A 23,889-nucleotide genomic window follows, 5' to 3' on the forward strand; every position below is an offset into this window, starting at 1 on the left:
GGGGGGAGTGGTTAGGGTGGATAAGTGGCTATAGAAGAAGGAACAAAGTTAAATCAGACTAAAAAGAATTTAACGTTATAGATTTGGTATACATCAAAAGACTACAGAAATACATCTAAAATAAATCCATAAAACGTTAACATGTGTTATTCATTACATCTTAATGATAGAAAGACGGCTTTGCTTTTCTTAATAGTTCCTTTGTTTTGTTTCAATGGCTCGCAACATGTGTTGTCTATCCACCAAGAAAAGGTAACTTCGACTACAGTAATTATTTTACGTGAGGCTTATCGTTCTTTGGTGTTGGGTGGTCTCTTGACTACTTAGGCTAATAAAGTATTGAAATATAAGAATTAAGAAGAGAAAAATTTAACCCAAAGCAACACATATCACATGTCTGACAATACAAATTACCATCGTTGTAACGAATCACTTCTGGCAAATAGTATAACCCTAAATATAACAAGAAAAAGAAGGTTCTGCACTGTTCAATTTAGTGACATCTGCTATTCATATCTATCTTCCTATTTGTATGTCTGACTGTCTACCTACCTACTCTTTTTATCCACCCACCCATCTATAATTTATTTTATTATAAAAAAAAAATTAAAATGTATATATATATATATATATATATATATATATATATATATATATATATATATATATATATATACTAGCGTACCCGACCCCCGCGCGTTGCCGCGGGGATAGAAGAAAGTTTGACGAAATGTATTAGAAGGATTTCACCAACGCGTTACCAATCATATGTTCTTAGACGCGTGACCTTCATTTCTAAAAATGAGTTATTTAAATGTAAACAATGCCTGCGCTTGGATCATAAATATCGGGACACGGGTTTACCTACACGACCGCATGAAAACCTTGAGTGTACATTAATCACTCACCGAAATAATATGTTAGAACACACTTCGGTGACTGCCCATGTGTCAGAGACGTATAGGGGCGCTCTCAGGGCCCCCACCCCCCGATTACACTACCGCATAGGCGCGGCGTACGACCACTGGCTCCTTAAAAGTAATAGGCGCCATCGTGCCAAATAGCACCCTGTTAATAATGATGCAGATTTCATCATTCGCTAAAGTGCCACAAATGAACAGGCTTTTTTTCTTTAACACGTAAAAAAGTATTTGACATGTTTTAAACATCAGTGTGACTGATGCAATATGCTAGCGTTACTAATGGTCTATTATTAGATGCTCGATCTCAATTTCTAACTGGATTGTCTAATAGTAGATGCGTATTGCATCATTCGCAAAGTGACGAAACTCTACAGTAGGCTCATCATATTCAAAAAGTTCTTTTTTCATCTTTCGCAAGGTGACGAAACTGTACAGAAGGATTTCCTCGCGTTACAAAGTTATTTTTAGAAGACTGTTGTAGTTTTACCGCTGAATATATTAGTACCCCTTACTCGCTATGCAGGACGCTCGATTAACTGATGCCAAGTGCCAACATAGTCGCTCTAAAACTCTGGGCGCCAAACCGTGTATTGACGAAAGTTGTACCCTATATGGCGCCGCCCATAAGAAACTTTAGTTTTCTTTTTCGCAGAAAATATTCTACTTCCTAAAGTTTCATGGCACTCGGATGAACCGCATCTGAGTTTTATATTTTATATACCGTGTATAGAGAAAAAAAATCGTCCCCCCCCCCCTGGGGGCGCCGCCCTTGCAATATTAAAAAATATATTTTTTTTGCAGAACCCTACCATTACGTGATCTAATCATCTCCCCAAAGTTTCATGGTACACGGATGAACGATGTGAAACCGAAATAGACTTTTATTTTTATAAACCGTATATAGAGAAAAATTGCAGCTTCCCGTGGCGCCGCCCTTGCGAAATTAAAAATGAAGTTTCACGCCTATCGGATGAATGGTGTCACTGCAATTCACTTTTATTTTTTTTATATACCGTATATAGAGAAAAATCGCACCCTCCCGTGGCGCCGCCCTTGCGAAATTAAAAATTATTTTTTTACAGAACCCTTCCCTAGAGTGGTATAATAAACTCCCCAAAGTCTCATGGCTATCGGATGAACGATGCCAAACCAAAATCGACTTTTATTTTTATATACGGTATATAGAGAAAAACAAATCGCGCCCTGCTGGGGCGCCACCACTACGAATTTAAAAATGTTTTTTTACGCAAAAACCTCCCCAGGAGTATTCTCAACATCTTTCCAAAGTTTCATGGCGATCGTGTGAACGGTGTCACTGCAATTTATTTTTATTATTTTTATATACCGTATATAGAGAAAAACACATCGCGCCCTGCCGGGGCGCCACCCCTGCGAATTTGAAATTTTTTTTTCTCAGAAACCTCCCCAGGAATATTCTCAACAACTTCCCAAAGTGTCACGGCGATGTGATGAGAGGTGTAGTAATGCATAAAGGACAAACACACACACATACATTGCTTTTTATATATATATATAGATATATATATATATATATATATATATATATATATATATATATATATATATATATATATATATATATATATATATATATATATATACATATATATATATATATATATATACATATATATATATACATATATATAAATATATATATATATATATATATATATATATATATATATAACAACAGAAAGGTTCTGTGTATTGGAAATATAACCCACAGAAACCAATCCCTATGATCGATGTGTTATCACACACCCTTAATCGTGCTTTGGTTGATGTGAACGCCTTCTCTTTAAATTTAAAGATCCGTCCCAACTCAATGAAACAGCGCGTAACAAAAATCAAACGCAAATATTTATTTCTCCAAACAATGCTGCTCCCCTCAGCTGTTGCTGTGTAAACTCATCCCTCCCCCCCCCCCCCCATCTCCAGGGCAACCTTCCTTTATTCAATTACCGGGCTAAACCCCCAACTCAAATTGATGGAGATCAATGATTAAAAAACACTTTGGCTTACCGCCGTACTGTCCTAGGACTAAGCTTGGATTGGAATTATTTTTTTCTTTAAAACTTACTACAGCTTATATTATAAAAACATATAAACATGTTACATGACAATACGAAACGAAAGAATGTTATACACGGAAGAGGTAGTCATTTAAAAAAAAAGAACACTAGCTTTCATCAAAAGGATAAAAAAAAACTTAGGTTTTTAGCTGCAAATACTTAAAATGTTCTAATTTTCTAATTGCTTTAGCTTTTTCCTTTTAAATTTTACGATTGATAAAACTCGGTGATATGTTTTTTCATTTAATCGTCATTTTCCTTCAGTACCCAGACACTACAGAAGCGCTTGTCAATAACTGCAGAATAAAATTACTGTAAGGGATGGCGTGGACGGGTGGTAAAATTTATGACTGATAACCAGGAAGTCACGAATTCGGATCCCGGGCTAGAGTCTGTACGCCGTCTCTGAGTCCAGCCAGCTATGATGGGTATTTGACTCACGTTAAGGAAACGGATTATTTTTCCAGATAAGCCCCGCCAATAAGTTAGCTCCCGCAACAACAACAAAATTATCAAAACAAGTTAATAAAAAGTCTAGTGACAATTCATCTCTACCACTTAAGAATATTAACCACACAGAAAGCCGGAAACAAAAATGTATAGGCCAAAAATTTCTGGGGAGGGGGGGGGGGGGAATTCCACTGTATCATAAGCGAAACACATTAAACCAGGAAGATAATATACACTCAATTCAATAAGTATTCAATTCGCTAAGGGGTCTGGTTGCCGAGATATGGGCCAAAAACTGCATTTTTTCAAGGTTTTTTGGCTTTTCCGGGAAATCCAGGAAGGAATTCCGGGAATTCTTTGGACCACAATCATCCTCGGAACTTACTTAACATATTTGCTTTTGGAACTAGTCCTCGATATTACTTCGTTGAGGAGGAGATACGACTTAAAGCGCGGACACACATCCATCCCTATATCCTAATATATAAATCCCCACGTTCGCACATCTCTCTCTCTCTCTCTCTCTCTCTCTCTCTCTGTCTGTCCGCAAAGTTTTCGCCGGACATCACGTCAGAATCGGCAGCGATATATCGAGAACTTTTTACGGACTTTTGTTGAAAATAATATGTTAGATGTTTTAAATGTATAACCACAATTTTATTTAAAGAAGAAAAATAAAAATTAAAGGCGTATTCGAATGTAGAAAAACAGTATTATTTATGCAACCGGAAAAGCATTAATATATGTGAAAAAGAACGCATAAAACTGTGACGTCACTATTGCTTATACATTAACTAATGACGTCATCTGCCGTGTTTAGAATGAAAAGAAATGAACTATTTCATTCAAATTTGATTTAGATCTACGTACACTATGAAATGTATACAATACAATTTTTCCGGCCTAAACTCATAAAATTTATTTTATGTATTTGGATTCTAGATCTAGAGATTCTAGATCTAGACTAAATCTAAATCTAAATCTACGCAATAACTAGATCTAGACGTAGACGCTAAAATCTAGATTTAGACTCTAACTTCTCTAAAATCAATTCCAAAAATAAATTTCTATATTAGGACTAAACTATTTCAAGACTTATTTATTTTATACAAAATCTTTGTTTGGAACTGGCTAATTTGGGATAAAAAATTAATTTGAAAGAATAGGCATATTCGCGTAAGTTAAGATTTTAAAATACGTGTTTCATTCTCCGTATTTTATAAGGTGCCTAAATAGCGGAGATGTTAGTGTACATTAAACCACGCAGGTGGTGCGGGTTCGAGACACAGCAAGTCAACTTGGTTAATGTATTCTTTTTATTATGCTCGGGCTAAACTTTAAAAAAAAATTCTTTTAGGAATCTAGATCTAGATTGTCGGGTGTCCGATAGGGCACTTCCCGGCGCCGCAGGCGCTTCAAATTTGGCATGATCTTGCCTTGGTGCGACAGAACACGGGGGCCGGTTGGCCGAAAAGTCTACGATGTGGGGGTCAAAACTGACCTCGACTGACCGGTACCTTATATGAGCTATAAATCGAAAAAAAAAATGTCCACGGAGGAACCTCTTCATAACTCTTGAGGTCGTAGACCGACCCTCGGGCGAATTAATTAAGCATTCAAATTCTCAATGTTTTCGAAAGCCTAAGCGAAGCTGGGCAGCATGCCTAGTGAGTTAATAATCGCAATTGCCAGTATGGAAATTGCGCTAAAAAAAGAGTATAAAATATGTAGTTTTAGTTTTAATAGAAAATTGATGAGAGCGAAACTAGGCCCCGCCATTAATTATTGACATGCAAAGGTCTGTATTTCCGTACCTCTAACCGAAACCTAACCATAGCACTCAAAGGTCACCTGGGTGAAATAAATTACAGCTGGCAAAAAGTAGCGCGATTTAACTTTTATCGCATGCCCTTTTTGCGTTAGTGGCGGGGCTTATCTGGAAAAGACCCCAAGGAAATAAGGCGACTCGGCATAGAGCTGACCCCCACTGTCGCCCCGTGTGGCGAGTAATTGAAACAGATGAACTCTACTTGAGCACGAACGGTGATGGATGACGCTGAGCCAGGACAGGCCGTGATATGTTGAGCGAGACCTTTAGTCTAGGGCGGAGAGGGTGATGTGAAGGCTGAACGTGCTAACATTCAAGTTACATAAAGCGAGCTGTTCCTACCGATTAGGACTAATCAAGTCAATTACGATACAGCCATTAGTGTGGGTATCTGGCTATTTAAAGATGGTCTGAAACTTTGGTCACGTTTCTAATTCATATTTCCAAGTGCTTACACATTAACATAATGCTGGGTGCTTTAAAATAAGCGGAACAAATAGAATTATACAAACAACTCTTTAGTAATGATGATCATAAAAATTACAAATTCTTAGAAAAAACACGAGGATGCAAATCTCTACGTGGATATTAATTAATCTTGACGCTAGTTCTTTAAACAAGAAGAACACAGTTTTCTAGACCCCTGAAATGCGGGAAATAAATTCATCTCTACCACTTAAGAATATTAACCACACAAAAAGCCGGAAACTAAAATGTATAGGTCAAAAATTTATAGGGGGGGGGGTAAATTCCACTGTATCATAAGCGAAACACATTAAACCAGGAAGATAATATACACTCAATTCAATAATTATTCAATGAAATAGCTCCATCAGTTAATTAATACAAAAGCTGAAGTGTTAGCAGCACGATCGGCGTTTTAGATGGAGTAAATGTATGGTGAAGCTGACTGGTCGTCTTGTATACACGTAAACGTTTGAATGTCTGGTATGCGAAAATTGGCCGAGTGGAATTGTGGACCCCTGGCTATACTGTTCTGTCCATACTACAATGACTAATGTATTTACCATTATGTACTTATAGAGTTCAAATAATCTTTTGTGTCTAACACCCCATTTACACCTGCGGCATGTAAGCCTAAATTATACATGTCTCGAAAAAAAACTTTTCCCTAGACATGTCACTAGTGTGAATGCGGTATTATAGATTTCAGTAACAAAGCCTACTTTGTCCCCTTTCATGGAGTCAACATTATAGCGTGCTGTTTCGTGTATGTATCGAAAGTATAGGGACATAAACGATCATCATCATTTCCCGTTCGTTCCCAAGACACATGGGGCAGATGAAGTAGAGTTCATCTGCTTCAGAGACCTCGGCATACGAAGGGATAGTATGGTCAGAACTATGCTCAGCCGCCTTGTTTCCACTGATTTGAACCTGGACTCGAACTCGAGACTCTCATGTTTGCAGTCGGGCTCTTTACCGCTAGGCCACGCCATCCCTTGAAACCTACTTACTAAAATGCAAGATCGTATAAAAATTATGATTCTTCTGGTATCGATATACTGGAGAATTAGAGTGGACGAGTGTCTATGCGATATTTGTACCGAAACAAGCTACAACAACATTAGCCCTAATCCGTTTCCTAATCCAAACCGAAAAAGCGATACCCTTTATTCAAATTCAAACCTAAACCATACCTTTTATCTTAACCCATAGCCTAACAGGTTTGACCAAACTTTAATCTTAACCCAAACTCTAACATTGACACCGGCAGGAAAAACGTTTAATACGAACCAATAATTTAAAACCATCAACGCTTGTCGCTCTGTCTAGAATGAATCAAGTGTATTTTGATGTTTCAATAAAGCCTTAGAGGGCAAAATGAATGGAAAGAAAAAAGCATCAATTCAAAGATTTAAGATGATTCTCGTCAGCGAGAAAAACAGCATAACACGAGATTTAGACAGAAGTAGAATACATGTACTCCAGCATAGGAAATAAACAGTTTTATAGAGGAATTACTACCAGGAACAGAGGGAGGGGAACGCGATGCGACACTCATTTTCTTCAGGTACAAAGTTCAACTTTATTTCGAGGACAAAGTACTATCTTATTTCAGGCTGAAACTACAAACGTTCGACGCACTTTAAGGCGGCAGAGAGTTGCGTAGGTCATCAGATGTCACAGGACGACGTATAAAGCCAGACCAGCCCGACAAATGCCACGTCATCTCAAGTTTCTCACAAAACATGTTACGCCCTTAATATCCATCCCCAGGGACCCGGGCAGGAAATGGCGAATGGCGTGTCATCCAAAAGGTCTGGCTTCGACGGAACTCTTCTCCACGTTAACGCATCTTTTTCTTCCTTTGGAAATGTTCATTTCTTCTTGCATTCTTCAGTCGGAGAAAAGACAAGTTGGTGAGCTAATCAAATAGACTAGTGGTGTGGGTCTTTGCTACTTAGCTCGAGATTTCTACAGCGGGTTTTACATATAAATATGACGCTTTATTGTTGGTTTTTATTTCTGTTATTAATTTTTAATCTAAACATGTTTTTTAAATAGTTAAACCTGTAAATCATCACAGAAAACCACTTACAATTAACGTAGCTAGGAGTTTTCACTTAATTGTTTCAACACATAAAAGTATCAGTTAAGTTGTAACAGATTAAGGTATAAAGAGAATTAACGATACCAGTGTATGACGTTTTAACGACCAGTGATGGCAGTGTAGGATGATTTGACGATTATGTATGATGGTTTGACGACGATATTGTAGGATGATTTGACAACGATATTGTATGATAATTTGAATACCATGTATGCTAACTTGATGACGATGGATGATATAACGACGACGATGGATGATATAACGATGACGATGTATGATAATTTGACGACGATGTATGATAATTTGACGACAATTATGATAATTTGACGACCATGTATGATAATTTGACGACTATGTATGATAATTTGACGACCATGTATGATAATTTGACGACGACATTATAACGATGTGACAAAGACTGCATATAAAAGTTTCCCCACCCAGCCTCTATTACATTAACCCACAACTATAACCCATGGCTGACATCCATTACGTGGAAGACAGAAACATTCAAGTGTTTATAGAAGAGTAAATCAGCATTAAATCTGTTTACGACCAAACCACTATCAACTCCTCGCCCGTACAAAACACTATTAAGTCCCTGCCTGGGTGACAAGACCTTTTAATCTCTATCATATCCTAATTACCTTCAGATAAAGCCGCAGTAAACAAGGGTAATGAAATGTTGCGCAACGGCTTGACAACACCAGCATTACACTTCATTAACTCGACAACAACAAAACCGTTAAATGAAAACAATGGCTGATGTGAGGATTATGCAAAAAGTAATTATAAAAACAGGTAGAGTTTGAATCCGTATACATTAAGTACAATTACAATACAAGTAATAGTTTTCACTTGCGGAGATACTAACATCCCCTGTTGTTGTTTTTTTTACTACTTTTAACAAAACAGAAACACTGACAAACTAAAAGAAGACGGTAGAAGCTATTTGCTAGGGCCACGTCTTGGTAATAAAATCAGAGAAATGCAAAGTGACCACACACTGATATCAAAGATGATTATGTCAAAATCCACCCCACACACACACATAGTAAAGATGTTTATGCAGAAGGTCAGAACCCCCACCTTCTCCCCCTCACACAAATACTAAAAACAGAATCCCCCATCCCTTCCCCCCAGGAAATCAATAAGACCAGTTTTACAACTTGACTATCCTGTTTATCCCTCTAGCGCTACGTTTACGTGTTGACCAAAGGTCAAAAACACCATCTGTTGTAGGCTTGTTTTGTTTTATTCTTGAATTACTTAAAACAGAAGCTAATGAACATCTGTTGATTTAATTCAATGTATTTACTGTATCTCATCATTCTCATGACTAATATAGCCTACGCGTTTTTAAACATACGAAAATCCTAAGTATTTTGTTGCTGATGCTAACTATTTGTTTAGACTTCCGTTCCCAAACATTATATGTCAACTTTAAATATCAAAAACAGTTACTGAGCTATATGTAAAAAAAAATGTGGATCACTTACGACGCTAAAATTTAAGATGGAATTATATACGTAAACAAAACAAAAATACACCTAAATGTTGTTGTGGGATGTTTGTAGTCCAGCCAACAAACTAAACAAAGCACCACTTGCATGGCATTTTTCAATACAAAGACCTCAAAGTATTCAGATATATATTTTAAAAAATCTTGATTATTCGTTGATTCGTTTTTTAGTCCATGTGGAAATGTTACAATAGATTCATGACTTTTTTTTTTCTAGACTACACTAGAAAGAGGCATGATTTTAACAAGTAGTCAGGCACAGATTCAACAGTTGTCTAAACATTCAATCAATCAATCACCCAATAAAGTAGTAGGGGCATCATAGTACATTTGTTAATTATTTTTTTCTGTCACCAAAATCATAATCACGAAACACAGATGATCACAAGTCAAACACGGACACTAAAAACAATCTCCAAAAAAAAAAAAACATTCCCAGAAATATTTATTTTTCGTTTGTGTTCTAAGTAAAGGGACGTGGTGTGAGCCTTATGCAGCTTTAAAAAAAAATCTACCCCCCCCCCCCCCGAGACTATCGATACCTTCCAATAACTTGTCTCCCCTGTGAGGAAATGTAATGAGTGAAGAGGACATGCCCCGTGTGGTAGAGCCATCGCAAGGGCCACTCACACAAGCCAAGATCGTGAGTGACCCCAATAAATTCGGCTCACGGCCCGCGACGGGTTAATAAACACTGGTCATCACGTGATTGATGGAAGCAGCTGAGTTGTATCCTCGTATTGGGCCCCGCAACGAGGAAAGGTCGTAAAAATGTTGCAATGCTTGTCTATTGAAACATGCATTCGTTGTTGGTACTTACAGAATCGCCTTCAAGGCCGTGAGGGAAGTTATTTTTTTTTATGCCATTTCCACCCTCGGTCTAGCAGTGATACTGGCATGGCGACTAGAAATTGTGGTTTAAGTTATAATATGTATGCTGAAACCCTCTATCTATCTATCTATCTATCTATCTATCTATCTATCTATCTATCTATCTATCTATCTACCTACCTACCTACCTACCTATCTATCTATCTATCTATCTATCTATCTATCTATCTATCTATCTATCTATCTATCTATCTATCTATCTATCTATCTATCTATCTATCTATCTATCTATCTATCTATCTATCTATCTATCTATCTATCTATCTATCTATCTATCTATCTATCTATCTATCTATCTATATCTATATATCTATATATATATATATATATATATATATATATATATATAGTGGGCTCCAACGTCGAATAACCAAAATGACATAAAGACATACATCAACAATTCATTGCTATCGCGGTAACGAGACTGGCCAATCAGCTAATCCAATCAGCGTCACGTGACACGTGTTTTCCCGGTAAAAAATAAAACTCGCGTAAACATTGATTGGGTAATCAATGAAGCGTAAGAGACCTAACGTGTCAACGGTTCCTAGAGCGTGTATCATCGACAGCAAGACACTGTAGGCCCTAAGGCTGGTGGGTGTTGAGGCTATGAAACTAGTCGACTTGCTGTGCGGATATGGACTCGACTCGGGCTAATCAAGGAGTGTCAACACAACAAACAGAAATAGAGCTATAGGACTTCACAACACTACATCCGCAATGCTACGTGAAAATTACCCAGCGGAGGTGAAAATAATCTTCGTTACAACATGCCCGCAGGTTGTTATTTCGATAAAATTAGTGTTATATCGACATAATGTATGCACTGTTACGATTAAACATGATGGTAATGTATTACCACAGAACGTTTTAATATAAACAATAAAGTAAAAATTTTATTTAGTCTCTTTTTATTTGGGGGGGGGGGGGATTTATTTGTATGATAAAACGAATTTTTTTTAAAAGTAAAAAACCCTTTCGAACCTGACGGCCCATGGGGAAAGTGATTTTGAGTTCAGCTGTTTCTGTGACCTCGGCAATTTGAAGGGATAGTGTGGTCAGAACTATGCCCAGCCGCCTTTGCTTTCCCTATCGTGAGTCAAGTACCCATCAGAGCTGGTTGGAATCTGGGACGTTCTACGTACTTGAACCCATATTCATATCGAGACTTTAAGGTCAGCAGTCGTGTGCTCTACCATTTCGACCACGCCGTCCCATAAACGGACAAAATTTATAAATGGACACTACTCGGGTTAAGGACACACACACAAATCAATTTAAATGTGTCCAAAAATGTATCTTTAATATTTGAAACCCACATTCAAATGGATACAAACAATTCATAAATAAAAAACTAAATTTCATTAAGCTTCGGGCCGGAAATCAATACAATTGATACTCAAACAATAGAGGCAAAAACAAGCTAAAAAATAAACATTGAACAGCGCTGTGAGGGGGAGAGAGAGAGGTGGGCAGGGTAATGGTGGCAAGCTTGTTTAACCAGGTTGTCAATAACATCGGCACGTGCGAGGTCATCGCGGCACTAACTGCATGGGTGAGCCAGAGTTAACAGGTCGTGAGTTGTTTTACAGCTCCGTTTGCTGCAGGACGTAATAGCTCAATGAGCTTAAACACTACCATGTCAAGGAGCTTGAGCTTGGGTCGATGAACGAAAAACGACTACATCGAGGAGCTTTAGCTGACGAAAACTTGAGTGAAGATGAGCTAAAATTGGCAACACCAAGAGAATGGAGCTAAAACGAGCGCATTAGAACGGATAAATGAGCTAAAAGTTACCACGTTAGAGAGCTAAGTTCACGGGGGGATGAGCCAACATAAGCACCCAGACAAAAGGACGTCAGCCCTAGTATTTTTAGTCGAGACAGATCATCCAAGTCTGAATAGCTGATAAACAGAGGTCAAAGGTTAGAGAGGGGGAGCGACACTGACAAATACAGCAGCTTACACATACAGAACAGTACGAGGTTGTGTTGAATATTGGTGGCCATAATCGATTACTAGTCACCATCGAGCATCCGTTGATAGATATGTGCATAAAAGAATATAATCGAACTACTAATACTATTTATTAATTGCTTGAGCATTGTTTTGAAATAAAGGTTACGTTTATGACTGCTATTATTACCAATAGTATAGAAAATAACATTACCCCCCCCCCCTCCCCCAAATTAAAAAATCATGACTCTAACCACAACTATGTAGCTATGTATTACTTTATTCCTAGCCTTAAGAAAAAGACCAAAACCTAAGCATTCACTTCAGCCTAAAACGTAATCCAAAACGAAACCCAACACTAGACATTGGTTTAAGCCTAACCCTGACCTTTACACTAACCCTAACCCAAACCCTAGCTGTACTTTTCAAGTTACGACCGGGGGAGGGGGGGGGATGTCCTACTTGGCGCACGGGGCGGGGGGTAATACCCTGTTCAGTGTTTCTTACAGACGTTTTTCTCCGGGGGGGGGGGGCACTTGAAATTTTCGGGGGGGGGGGGGGGGGGGGACACTGTTAAAAGTATATATTTTATATATAAATTATATAAATTTCATTTCGTTCAGGGGGTCGGTAAAAATTTTTCGGAAGGGGGGGGGGGCGAAGAAAAGATGCCTGGAAGAAACTCTGACCCTGTTGTTCCCAGTTGAGCAAAACACACACAACACGCGTGCAGCTATGTACGTGTTCTATAACATAATACAAGATCTGGTGGTAATAAACACGGACAACTGTTTTTCACAAGACCAAAAAAAAACTTTTTTTTTTTAATACGCGTATAACCCCTAAACGACAAAATAACGTTTAGAACACGATACAAAGCACTAAAAAAATAATTCTTTCGATCTCTAACGTTATGAGCCTGTTACACGTTAGTCACATAACAGTCGGCATGTGGCATAAGGCCAAGCACGAACGTGTATTTCTGGAAACAATACGATGCTAGATGACACTGATAATAGAGATACACTGACGGGCTCGGAGCATTAACAGCAAGGATGCAAGCTACAAAACAATGTACGTTTGTCTTGGAAATAAGCTGCCTTTGAGAAAACAAAGTTGTAAAAATAATGAAAAACAAAGAAGACGAAAACTTGACGAAATAAACATTCATTACACATGATTTCTATACCCCCAGCATTAGCAAGGGTGCAATCTAGAGAATGTTGCAAAACAATGTACGTTTGTCTTGGAAATAAGCTGCCCTTTTAGAAACAGGGTTGTAAAAATAATGAAAAACAAATAAGACTAAAACTTGACGAAACAAACATTCATTACACATGATTTCTATATCCCCAGCTTTAGTAAGGGTGCAATCTAGAGAATGCTGAAAAAAAAAAAAGTTTGTCGTAGGAATAATCTGCCCTTTAGAAACAGAGTTGTAAAAATAATGAAAAACAAAGAAGAGTAAAACTTGACGAAACAAACATTCATTGCATATGATTTCTATATCCCCAGCTTTAGCAAGGGAGCAATCTAGAGAATGTTGCAAAACGATGTACATCCCCTTTAGAAACAAGTTATAAAAATAATGAAAAACAAAGACGAGTAAATCTTGACGAAACAAACATTAATTACCCATAACTTTTCTCTATCCCCGGCTTTCATCTCCAGGTGTAATTTTCTAAAAAACAGTTTGAAAGTACTTATTTATTTTAGTAATATATGTTGATGCTCTGGATATCAACTCAGCACCTATATATTCAATTTATATTTACGTATTGATTGATACCTTTTCAAACCTAAGAATCAATAGAGCAGATGAACTAGAGTTCACATATTTCTGTGTCAGGAACAATACCCAGCCCCAAGTTTAAAAAATGGAAGAAGAAGAAGAAGAAAAAAATCCGTCTGTGTCCCTGATGAAGAAAATGCCAAGCTCATGAAATTCACAAGTGGGGCAGCAAAGAATAGACCCTGAAAGGGCTGACAGTGTGTGGGAACGACCGGAGGGGAAACGAGAGACAAAGGAAGTACGGCGATCAACTTGTAGGATAAGTGTCATGTCGATAGATCGATGGCTGATTGGTGGGCAAATAACAAGAGTTCATTGTCTATAAGGTAAGGGGGGGGGGGGGGGGGGGTAGGTAGACTTCTTAACCGTAATCGTAATAAAATAGTTGTTTATGAAATTAATACAAAATACCCCAATGCGCGGAAAACAAAATTGTAATAGCTTTTTGTATTTTCACACACCACCTATAGACGTTGTGTACCGTGAGAGGGTGTACGAGTCGATGAGCGGCTAAACGACAGTGTCGTTGAGAATAGTGTAGGATCGGCTGGTGTAATCCTTATCTACAAGGCTCCTGGTATGGTAGTATAGACAGTATGATCAGTGGCGTAGCTAGGGGAGGGCGGATGGGGCAGCAGCCCCTGGCGCCGACTCTTAGGGGGCGCCAAAAGGAGTAAAAAAAAATTAAAAGCTCATTTCAAGCTAAAATATTGAATAATACTAATATTAAATACACAGTTAAAGCTAAGAATATAAACGTGAATAAGATTTTACACACTGTTTTAACTTTCATCTACATCTATTGTGCTGCACAAAAAAAACTTACTGGCTAGTCACTGGTAGAAAGCGCCACCAACTTTTCCAACGGAGGGGAAGGGCAGGACACTTTTTTTTTACAAGAATAAGTATAAATATAAAATGGGAGGGGGGAGAGGCGTGAAATTGACAGTTCGCCGAAAGGGGTAGCTACGCCTCTGAGTATGGTACATGTGGGTTATAAGAATGACGAATGACCTATCTCGAGACTCAAGACCAACATGGGGGATAGAAGTCGAGAAGGGGAGCGCTGGAATAACATGGCATGAAGTGAGGTCTAAGCTCCGTCATCTCTAGGGAGCAGAAAAGAATAAGATAAACACCGATGTTATATTCATTATTCTTCAGTAAAACAAATCACGCACAAAAAATTGCCTTTGTTTCTACTGAATGTAAACATTATCACGGCAAGGCTAAAAAGGAGAAACGTTATTTTTTAATTTAAAACAAAACATGCGTCTATCACAGTGGCGTAGCGAGGTCGGGTGTCACCCGGTGCGGCACTTAATGGTGTCAACCCCCCCCCCCCCCCGGAGAGGCGTTGCGACCCTTCCCGAAACTTTCGATTTGCACCCCCCCCCCTCAAGTTTTCGATTTGCACCACCCCCTTAAACTTTCGATTTACACCCCCCCCCCCTTTCAAGTTTTTCTCTATATATTTTTTCTCTATATATTTTGTTATTTTTTGCCTTGGTGTCACCCCCCTAAATGGTGTCACCCGGTGCGGTCCGCACCCCCCGCCCCCCCCCCCCCTCGCTACGCCCCTGGTCTATCATTTTATTAATAGAAATGGGGAAAAAAAGAGCCGAACAGAGCACTATTACAATGTTGACCGTCATTGTGTATAGATGAAAAAAAAATGTTAATCCGTTCATCCTCTTTACGCTGCTAATCCTAATACATGAATCCCTGCTCTCTAATCTTAGGGGCCGGATATTAACCTTGCCCTCGCACACACACTAGAGAGATCATGGGATATAATTAAAGCTACAATGAGACAAAAAAACAGAATATTTCTTAAATTATACACATTTGTATACACGCTTTTCCGGAGCGTAAATAAATAATATATTGTGAGTCTTAGTCTATTGTACTAGCTTCTCAAATCATATATATGATCCACTCCCTAGAATTATTTTCTAGGTCAATCACCTTATATAGCCAGGACAGACAAGTATCGGGCATACTATGGGAAACGATTCAGTCCCGGTACAAAATATGTCAAACTAGAATGTAACGGATCATCGGTCTGTATTTCACAGCTTCCTAAATATTTGGAGCAAAATTCTTAAGAGGACTCATGAAGTCAAGTTCGTCACAAAAATCTCACACCCCCTACATTTATGACCATTTTCGAGCAACACACACGAAATAATAGTCTTTTAAAAAAACAGCTTGCTATGTACACAACTAAAAAATACAACAATCGACGCCTAAACTCCGCCTAGACGCATTAATCATATTAAGGGGACGATGAAGCCGACACTATTATCAGAGTAAAAACGGTACCAGTCCGTGATAGAAAGCATTCCGATTGGAAGAGTGCTAGTTAACTTCAGAATTTCTCCTGGGACTGTGCACTATTGTTGAAATTGATGGCAATAACTCCTAAAGTACCGCGCATAAAACATCTGTTTCGGGACAACCCAACAGGCATTCCCTACTAGACATTGATCAAGATTGAAACAGGAACAAGTAAAAGACCTCGGGAGACGCCCACCAGATATAACAAACGATTTGGGGAAGGGACGGAATAATGTCTTCAAATTACGGATAAAAATCATCCTACAATGGCGTTCGGTAAATACAATTAGAGTGTTGTTCAAACATAGAGCAGGCCTACTGATACGACGCCCTACATAGACAAACAATGAAGGGAGATAATACGGTCTCCAAGACCTAAAATATAATCCCATAGCTGGTTTTCAAAAGCTGAATCAGAATCAGGGTTTTCAGTTAGGTGGTGCAATATGCCTTGTCTCACGCGACTTAAAACGACACAAATGATAGCGACGTTAAGAATAGTTCTAAACAAGTAATTTAAAAAAGTCTAGTGACAATTTTAGCGCAATTTCCTTGTGTTATCTAAAAATAGCTCTGTCGTAGCGTAAATCAAGAGCAGGGTTAGTAAAACCATTGGTTAGTTATTAAAACGTTTTTTATTAAATTTTTTTCAGTATTTTACATGTTTTATTTACAATAGAGTAACATGACTAAAAACCATTGCGCGCCCAGCTACCGAACGTGACGTCGCAGCCATTGAACGTGATGGCGCAGCTATTGAACGTGATGACGCGTGTGGTGTGGTTGCATAAAATGCCTACTAATTCGGTCCTTTTTTAATTAAATAAAAAAAATTTTTGTGACCGAACGAAAGGATATTTTTGAAAACTTTTTTCGGCAATATTGTTCTAAATTATGGCAGGAATCGATTGGTACATGTTTTAAGTCGCTAAGTGGTCTGGTTGCCGAGATATGGACCAAAAACTGCATTTTTTCGAGGTGTTTTGGCTTTTCCGGGAAATCCATGAAAGAAACCCGGAATTGTTATGGCCTATGTTCATCCTCGTAACTTGCTTAACATAATTGCTTTTGGAACTAGTCCTCGATATTGCTTCGTTGAGGAGGAGATACGACTTAAAGCTGCGGACACACATCCATCCATCCATACATTCCCAGAAAAGACGAGTTAATAAACGCAATTCTCCAGAATGGAAATTGCGCTAAAAATGAATTATTTTGTCAACTAACTTGTCTGATATGATTGACGAGCTAATACATACAGGACGACAAGCAAACTAAAATTAATGAAGCTAACAGACACACAAAAGAGCTGTCAAAAGATATGCCCTATTGTATGCTTTGCTTTTTTTGACTAAACCGTGAACATGAAGGAAGAGATGATGATGAACGCACAACATAAATGAACAGGTGGGAAAAGATTTACCACCAGCAACACACACGGGAATTATAAAGTACTGGTCCTCCTATAACCAGCCATTTTGTAAACATAAACCAAAATAAATTACATAACATTTTAATTAGGGGAGGGGAAGATAGAGGGAGAACCAGAAACTTGAGGGGGGAAGGGGGGAGGTGGGCAGTGGGTAAAGCACATATTTCTATGTAAATTAAATATTTTGGTGGTGGTGGTGGGGGTAACCTACCTCCCCCCCTCAAAGAGAAGCATGAAAGAAACTCTCTAATAGCACCCACAAAGAAATATCACATTTGGGATATCGCTGAATGTAAAAATAAACAAATAATCTCTCCGCTACAATTAAATAATGCATAACCATTAACAAATGTTGTTTTTTTTATCAGTATTTAACACTCTATAGGGAAAAGCAGTCCTTGTACATTTAAGTATTATGTTCACTAGGGTAGAAGATTGGAACTCTTTTGTAAACCAAAGTTTAACTTATTAAAGCATGAGGAAAAGAAAATCCCAGCAAAATCAATACAACAGTAGATAAGGGGAAAAGCTGTTTTAAGCCTGGGCCAATGCACGAACACACCTTTTCAATTTATAAATGATAAGATTCAGAGGTCAGAAAAAAATGGGTAGACATATTTCAAGTATGCTGGATTAGAATTCCAGAAGCAGTAGCTATCCCGATGAAGAAAGGCACTGATATATAGATAATACATTCTATAAGCTTTACTTAAATGTAATCTGTTACATTTTTTATAGGTGCAGCTGTACACAAATTTCCACAACCACTGTATAGCAAAACAATAGACCTACCATTCTCACCCATAATAAATACAGCATATTAATTAATTTAAAAAATATAAAGGTTATTTTTAAATCAGCAGTCGTTGGGTTTTTTTAAAAGCAAAAAAACAGAAATTAATTATATTGATAATTAAAACTTAATAAGATCTCATTAACTGTTATGAGATGTGTGACCTACTTAGCTTACATGAACAACTAGATACTGACACTTTGTAAAAATGGTATTTTATCTACAAAACATTCCTATATGAGAATAGTTAGGTGTTTCAAAATGTGCACAAATGTTTCATAGGCTACAGAATCAGATTTAATAGTTGGATATATTACAACTGACTAATTGTACCTAAGTGACCGTGGCCCCAATAATGCATGCCATCTAGATCTAGACATACAATAACTTCACAATTTTATGCACATTAACTAACTACTGCATTTTGCAACAAATCGTCATTTCCTAGAAAGTTTAAGTATTATCAACACTGAAGATAAATAAGAAATTTGTATAATTGCACTATCTGCTTGTAGCACATAATAACTGGTTTTAAAAAGAAACGATGCCGATAATATAAGACATCTAGGCATCTGCTCATTAACTACCGAACTAACAAGTCTACAAAAAATTCAATAGTTTAAAGTAAAACTGTCTTTTATCACTAAGGTGTCTAAAGCCTGTTGTTAACTAGATCTATTTAAATGTTTAAAATGTATTTGTAGGCCCCCATTTTCATTTAGCAGGCAATTATTTAGCATAAACAAACAGCTCAACAGATAAACATTGTTTAATAAACACTAATCCAAGGGTAAGCAGCTTTTCATTTATAATACAATTTTAATTAGGGGGAGGGTGGCTATAAGCCAATGTCATGGAGTTAGGGCGATAGTCTAGAAAATTTAGTAAAAATCATGCAAGCCTATTCTATTAATTTAATTGCCTAGCCTAATGAATGGAAATTAGGAATAGCCTTCTGACTAAATAACTAAGTTTTTTTTTATTTTTAATTTACTTTGTTCTTTAGAAGTTTAGTCAAAGAATCAGTTCTAGATCTATTAGCCTACTATTATTAGGCCCTACTATTAAAATAGGCCTAATATTAGGCCTAAGTAATAGACCTACTATTAACTATTATTAAGTAGTCCTAAAATATTAGGCCTACTGTAACTGTATTAACTAGGTAACTAGGCCTGCCTAATACTTTTTAGTTTTTTAGAAATTTAACTTAGATCTAGATTAAGATTTCTATTTGAATTTGCTGTACGACTGTACGGTACAGAGTGTACGTACCTACTAAATTGAAACTCGAAAGAAATTTTGGATAGGCCTATTTTTTTAAATTATTTTTTAAATAGATCAAGATCTAGATCTACTCACCGTCGTCAATAGCATCAGTATTATCCTCTAGAGTTTCCCCTGGTGTTTCTGGTATGGGGGTTAGTTCATCAAAATCTGAATCAGACGACTCGGATTCCTCAGCTTCAACATTTTCGATCACCGAAAATGATCTAAGAAAATCCCTTGTTGTATCCACAGTGGCAGAAGTATCCCCGGATGCCATTTTTCGTAACTTCACACAACTTAAGGTTGTTTTTTACACTTAGAAATAAGCATGCCGAAGCACATAACTTTTTGCGCTCATAGCATAAAAAAGTTACGTTCGTTCCACAGAGATCGCCATGTTTGCAAACAATGCTGTCACGTGATTTGCTCTTCCTAACTTAACCACTAATGTCTGGCCAGTTTTTTAGCACCGCATTTCAAAAGAGAGTTTCACGTGCCGACGGCCAATGCTTCGATGACAATAAATGCATACGGATTGTATGGTTTATTTTTATTTTTAAACAGCAAACATTTATTTTAAAAGATTTACTATAGTAAGTCTATACAAAGAATTAACTGTTTATGTATATTAATTTTAAAGCTTTATTGTCTGTGCTAGACCAATCAGCAAATTTACAAATAATAAAATAACATGAACATTTGTCGATACAGATACACTATTTATTTAGTTTTGTGGAATTTTGAATAAAATTCCGAAATAATCCTACAGGCAGGATCAATGTCTACTTTATTTGCTTCAGAGTTACATAATGTTGCTATCTCCGTTTGTGTGTGTGTGTGTGTGTGTGTGTGTGTGTGTGTGTGTGTGTGCTAAACCTAAAAGAATTATTTTATTACTAATAGACGTAACTCACATATCACCATCTTGCTTTTTTATTACTCTCAGTGTTCTTGCTTTAAATCAAACATAAAAGACTTGGTGCATTACTCCCGATATCTTCATATCTATAACTCTTAAAACATTACGGTTGTTTTTTTACGCAGTAGGCCTACTAACACCTATCATATGCTGAGGTCATGACTCATGAATCATAGGAACTCTACTTCATCTGCCCAATGAATCTCTAGGTCTAAAGAGGGTTATTTATTAATCCCTATCAGTAAGACTTTAATAATGGAGTCATTCTCATCCCATTTCTGTGAAAAACAAAAATAAAATCCTAAACAAATGTGTTTTTAGAGTAAATCTCTCTTTAAAACTCATATAGATTCACGCGGGAGTCTGTGGCATTATCACACGCTAGGGTGGCCGCTGGGTAAATTGGGGCACCTGGTCCTGATAGCATACTACCGCCGGGCGCGCCGATGCAATGAAACTTTGGTTTTGTATTTAAAGATAGAAGGACAAAGAGAGATAACTCAGTTATTATTTAAACAAAATCATATAAGCTTGGTTAGGTCCCTTTATATGAAGATTTTTTATTTTTTTTTAAAAAGGTGTGAATACAATGACACGCCTTTGCAAGTGATACAGTACGTAATGCAACATATAAGTTAAACAGCCACAAATAGGTTACAAAACAAGACTAAATGAAACAAAGGCTTGTTGAAACTAAAATAATTTAATACTACATTGACAACACATGCTACTCTAAATATAAATACATGCTTGTACACACATTAGGATAGAGTGGCTATCTAACAGTCAGAGGCGTAGCGACCCTTCCCGGCGCCCGGGGACAAACTTTTCGATTTGCACCCCCCCCCCCCCCCCTCGAGATTTCGATTTGCACCCCCTCAAACTTTCGATTTGCACCCCCCCCCCCCCTCAAACTTTCGATTTGCACCCCCCTCAACCTTTCAATTTATTTTTCCAACCCATTTTGGCGCCCCCTAAGGTCGGCGCCCGGGGACATATGTCCCCCCCCCTGCCCCCCCCCCCTTCGCTACGTTACTGCTAACAGTACAGAACTAAACTACACTAACCTTGTGGACTAAACATAAATTGAATTCATCAATACATACGCTAGTACACAAATAAGATACAGTGGCTATCTAACAGTACAGAACTAAACTACATTAACCTTGTGGACTAAACTTAAGTTGAATTCATCAAAGATTATAAATTACTGAATTAGAAAAGTATTACTAAAACAAGTAGCTCCTAAAATCATTTCCAAATAATGTCTAACTTTAGTTCTCTCTCTCTCTCTCTCTACACTCACGCACACATACACACACACACGTATATATATATTATATATTTAATATTTGATATACATTTATACATTGTTCTATTATGTAAGTTAACAAGGAATATCAAATACATAATAAGCCAAATTCATCATATATCAAGAATTAATTAATGTGAGTGTTAAAAACCACAACTGTAAACAAACAATCTTCAAAAATCATCAAACTTGAACATCCTCTGCTCTGTCTGAAAACTTGCCTCTTTTGTGCAGATAATAACGTTTTATTCAGTTGCTGTAGTAAGGGACCTCATCGTATACGTTGTCTATTTTTGCTGCTTTCTTCACATTGCTCAAAGAAATTTGATTCTCTGCTGTATTAAAACACACATCAGATATTTTTTTTACTCTCGTAAAATATAATTTTCCAAAAGGGTAGTGAGATGAAACAGCACAGAAGTCAGAGGCCGCCAGAATAAAGATGGGGAAATTCTCTGATAGATACATATAATACATATTTGGTCGTTTTCGTAAAGTACCTGTTGTGAACCTGACGGTCCACGGGGAATGTGAAATAGAGTTCACCTATGTCTGTGACCTCCGCCTTTGAAAAATAGTATGGTCAGCATTATTTCCAGTCACCTCTACTTTCTCTAACATGAGTTAGGTTAATTTGTTGAAAAAGCGGGGTTCACTCGTAGAGGTTCTATAGACTCGAGCCTGTATTTGATCTCTAGACTTTCCGGTTAGCAGTTGAATGCTCTACCATCCAACCACGTCGTCCAATAAACCAACTTACTCTGCACTTATTGAAAAACGACTCTTTTGCCAAAAGCCATAATGCCTAGGCCATTTATAAAAGGGTATATCGAATTTGTGTGAATCCTATGGCGGAAGCCTTTTTATTTTATTTTTTCCATCGTATTTTTCTATTTTTGAAGCATGTTGTACAATTCATAGATAAGTTAGTCATTACATAAAGCAAAAACAAACACAATCTTAACACTTACCCACAGTCACAGCGTACTGGTGATCATCTTGGTAAGTTCTCTCAGACGCGTTGTAAATGTTTTCTACCGTTTTTACAGGCTTGGAATCGTTTTTACTATGCTTTCTTTGTTTACATTTTACAACTATAACTACAGTAATTACTACTAAAAGTAAAGCTCCAAGGCCAATGCCAATCCCAAGACCTATGCTTGATGGCCTGTTATCTTTTTCTAAAGCAAAAATACAGGTAGACAGTGTTAATAAATAACAAAACAACTTGACTAAAAGTGCAGTGTTTTTTTAAGGAACACTATCACGTAATTCTTATAACAACACCTAAAGCAGTTCTTATTGCTAAAGAAGACAATAAAAATGCGATCAGTGTTTCTTCCAGGCATCACTTCGGGTCTACCACCTCGCTTCCCCCAGAATGAAATGGAATTTATATAGAAAACATATACCTTTATCAGTGTCTGCCCCCCCCCCCCAAAAAAAAATATTTAGTCGTCCCCGTCCCACCCCCCCCCCCCCCCCCCCGAAATATCAATATTGGTACTTGTTGGCAGTACTGTGTACTGGCCGCAACATATTTTATTGTACCCGTGTATGTTGTATCCTACACGTGGTGTTGTCATGAATGTAACTTTTTCTTTACATTTGTTTTAGGCCTACAGTTTTCTTCTCTGTTTTCTTATTTTGGTTTTCCTGTTCGTTTGGTATTCATCTGTAATCGTCGTACTACTGTGTTCTGCATCGCCGTCATGGCTCGATGTAGTGAATAAAGCCTGTACTTGACAACAACTGTCGGTGTCAGTGTGTTCTAAATCTCAGGGTCAGCCCGTC

At 37.5% G+C, this 23,889-nt stretch overlaps 1 protein-coding gene across 1 annotated transcript in view; it reads right to left on the reverse strand.

Moving 5' to 3' along the window:
- Positions 1-20,271, reverse strand: part of LOC131936273 (phospholipase D1) — an 87,305-nt gene extending 67,034 nt beyond the window's left edge. The window contains exon 1 of the mRNA XM_059293185.1: positions 19,958-20,271. Within this exon, the coding sequence (XP_059149168.1) occupies positions 19,958-20,141 (184 nt within the window). The 5' untranslated portion in view covers positions 20,142-20,271. The remainder of the gene's footprint in view (positions 1-19,957) is intronic.
- Between the last annotated feature and the right edge of the window lie 3,618 nt (positions 20,272-23,889).

Source organism: Physella acuta, unplaced genomic scaffold (genome assembly GCF_028476545.2).
Source record: "Physella acuta isolate Inbredline_101_S28 unplaced genomic scaffold, ASM2847654v3 ptg000174l, whole genome shotgun sequence".
Lineage (NCBI taxonomy): Eukaryota > Metazoa > Mollusca > Gastropoda > Physidae > Physella > Physella acuta.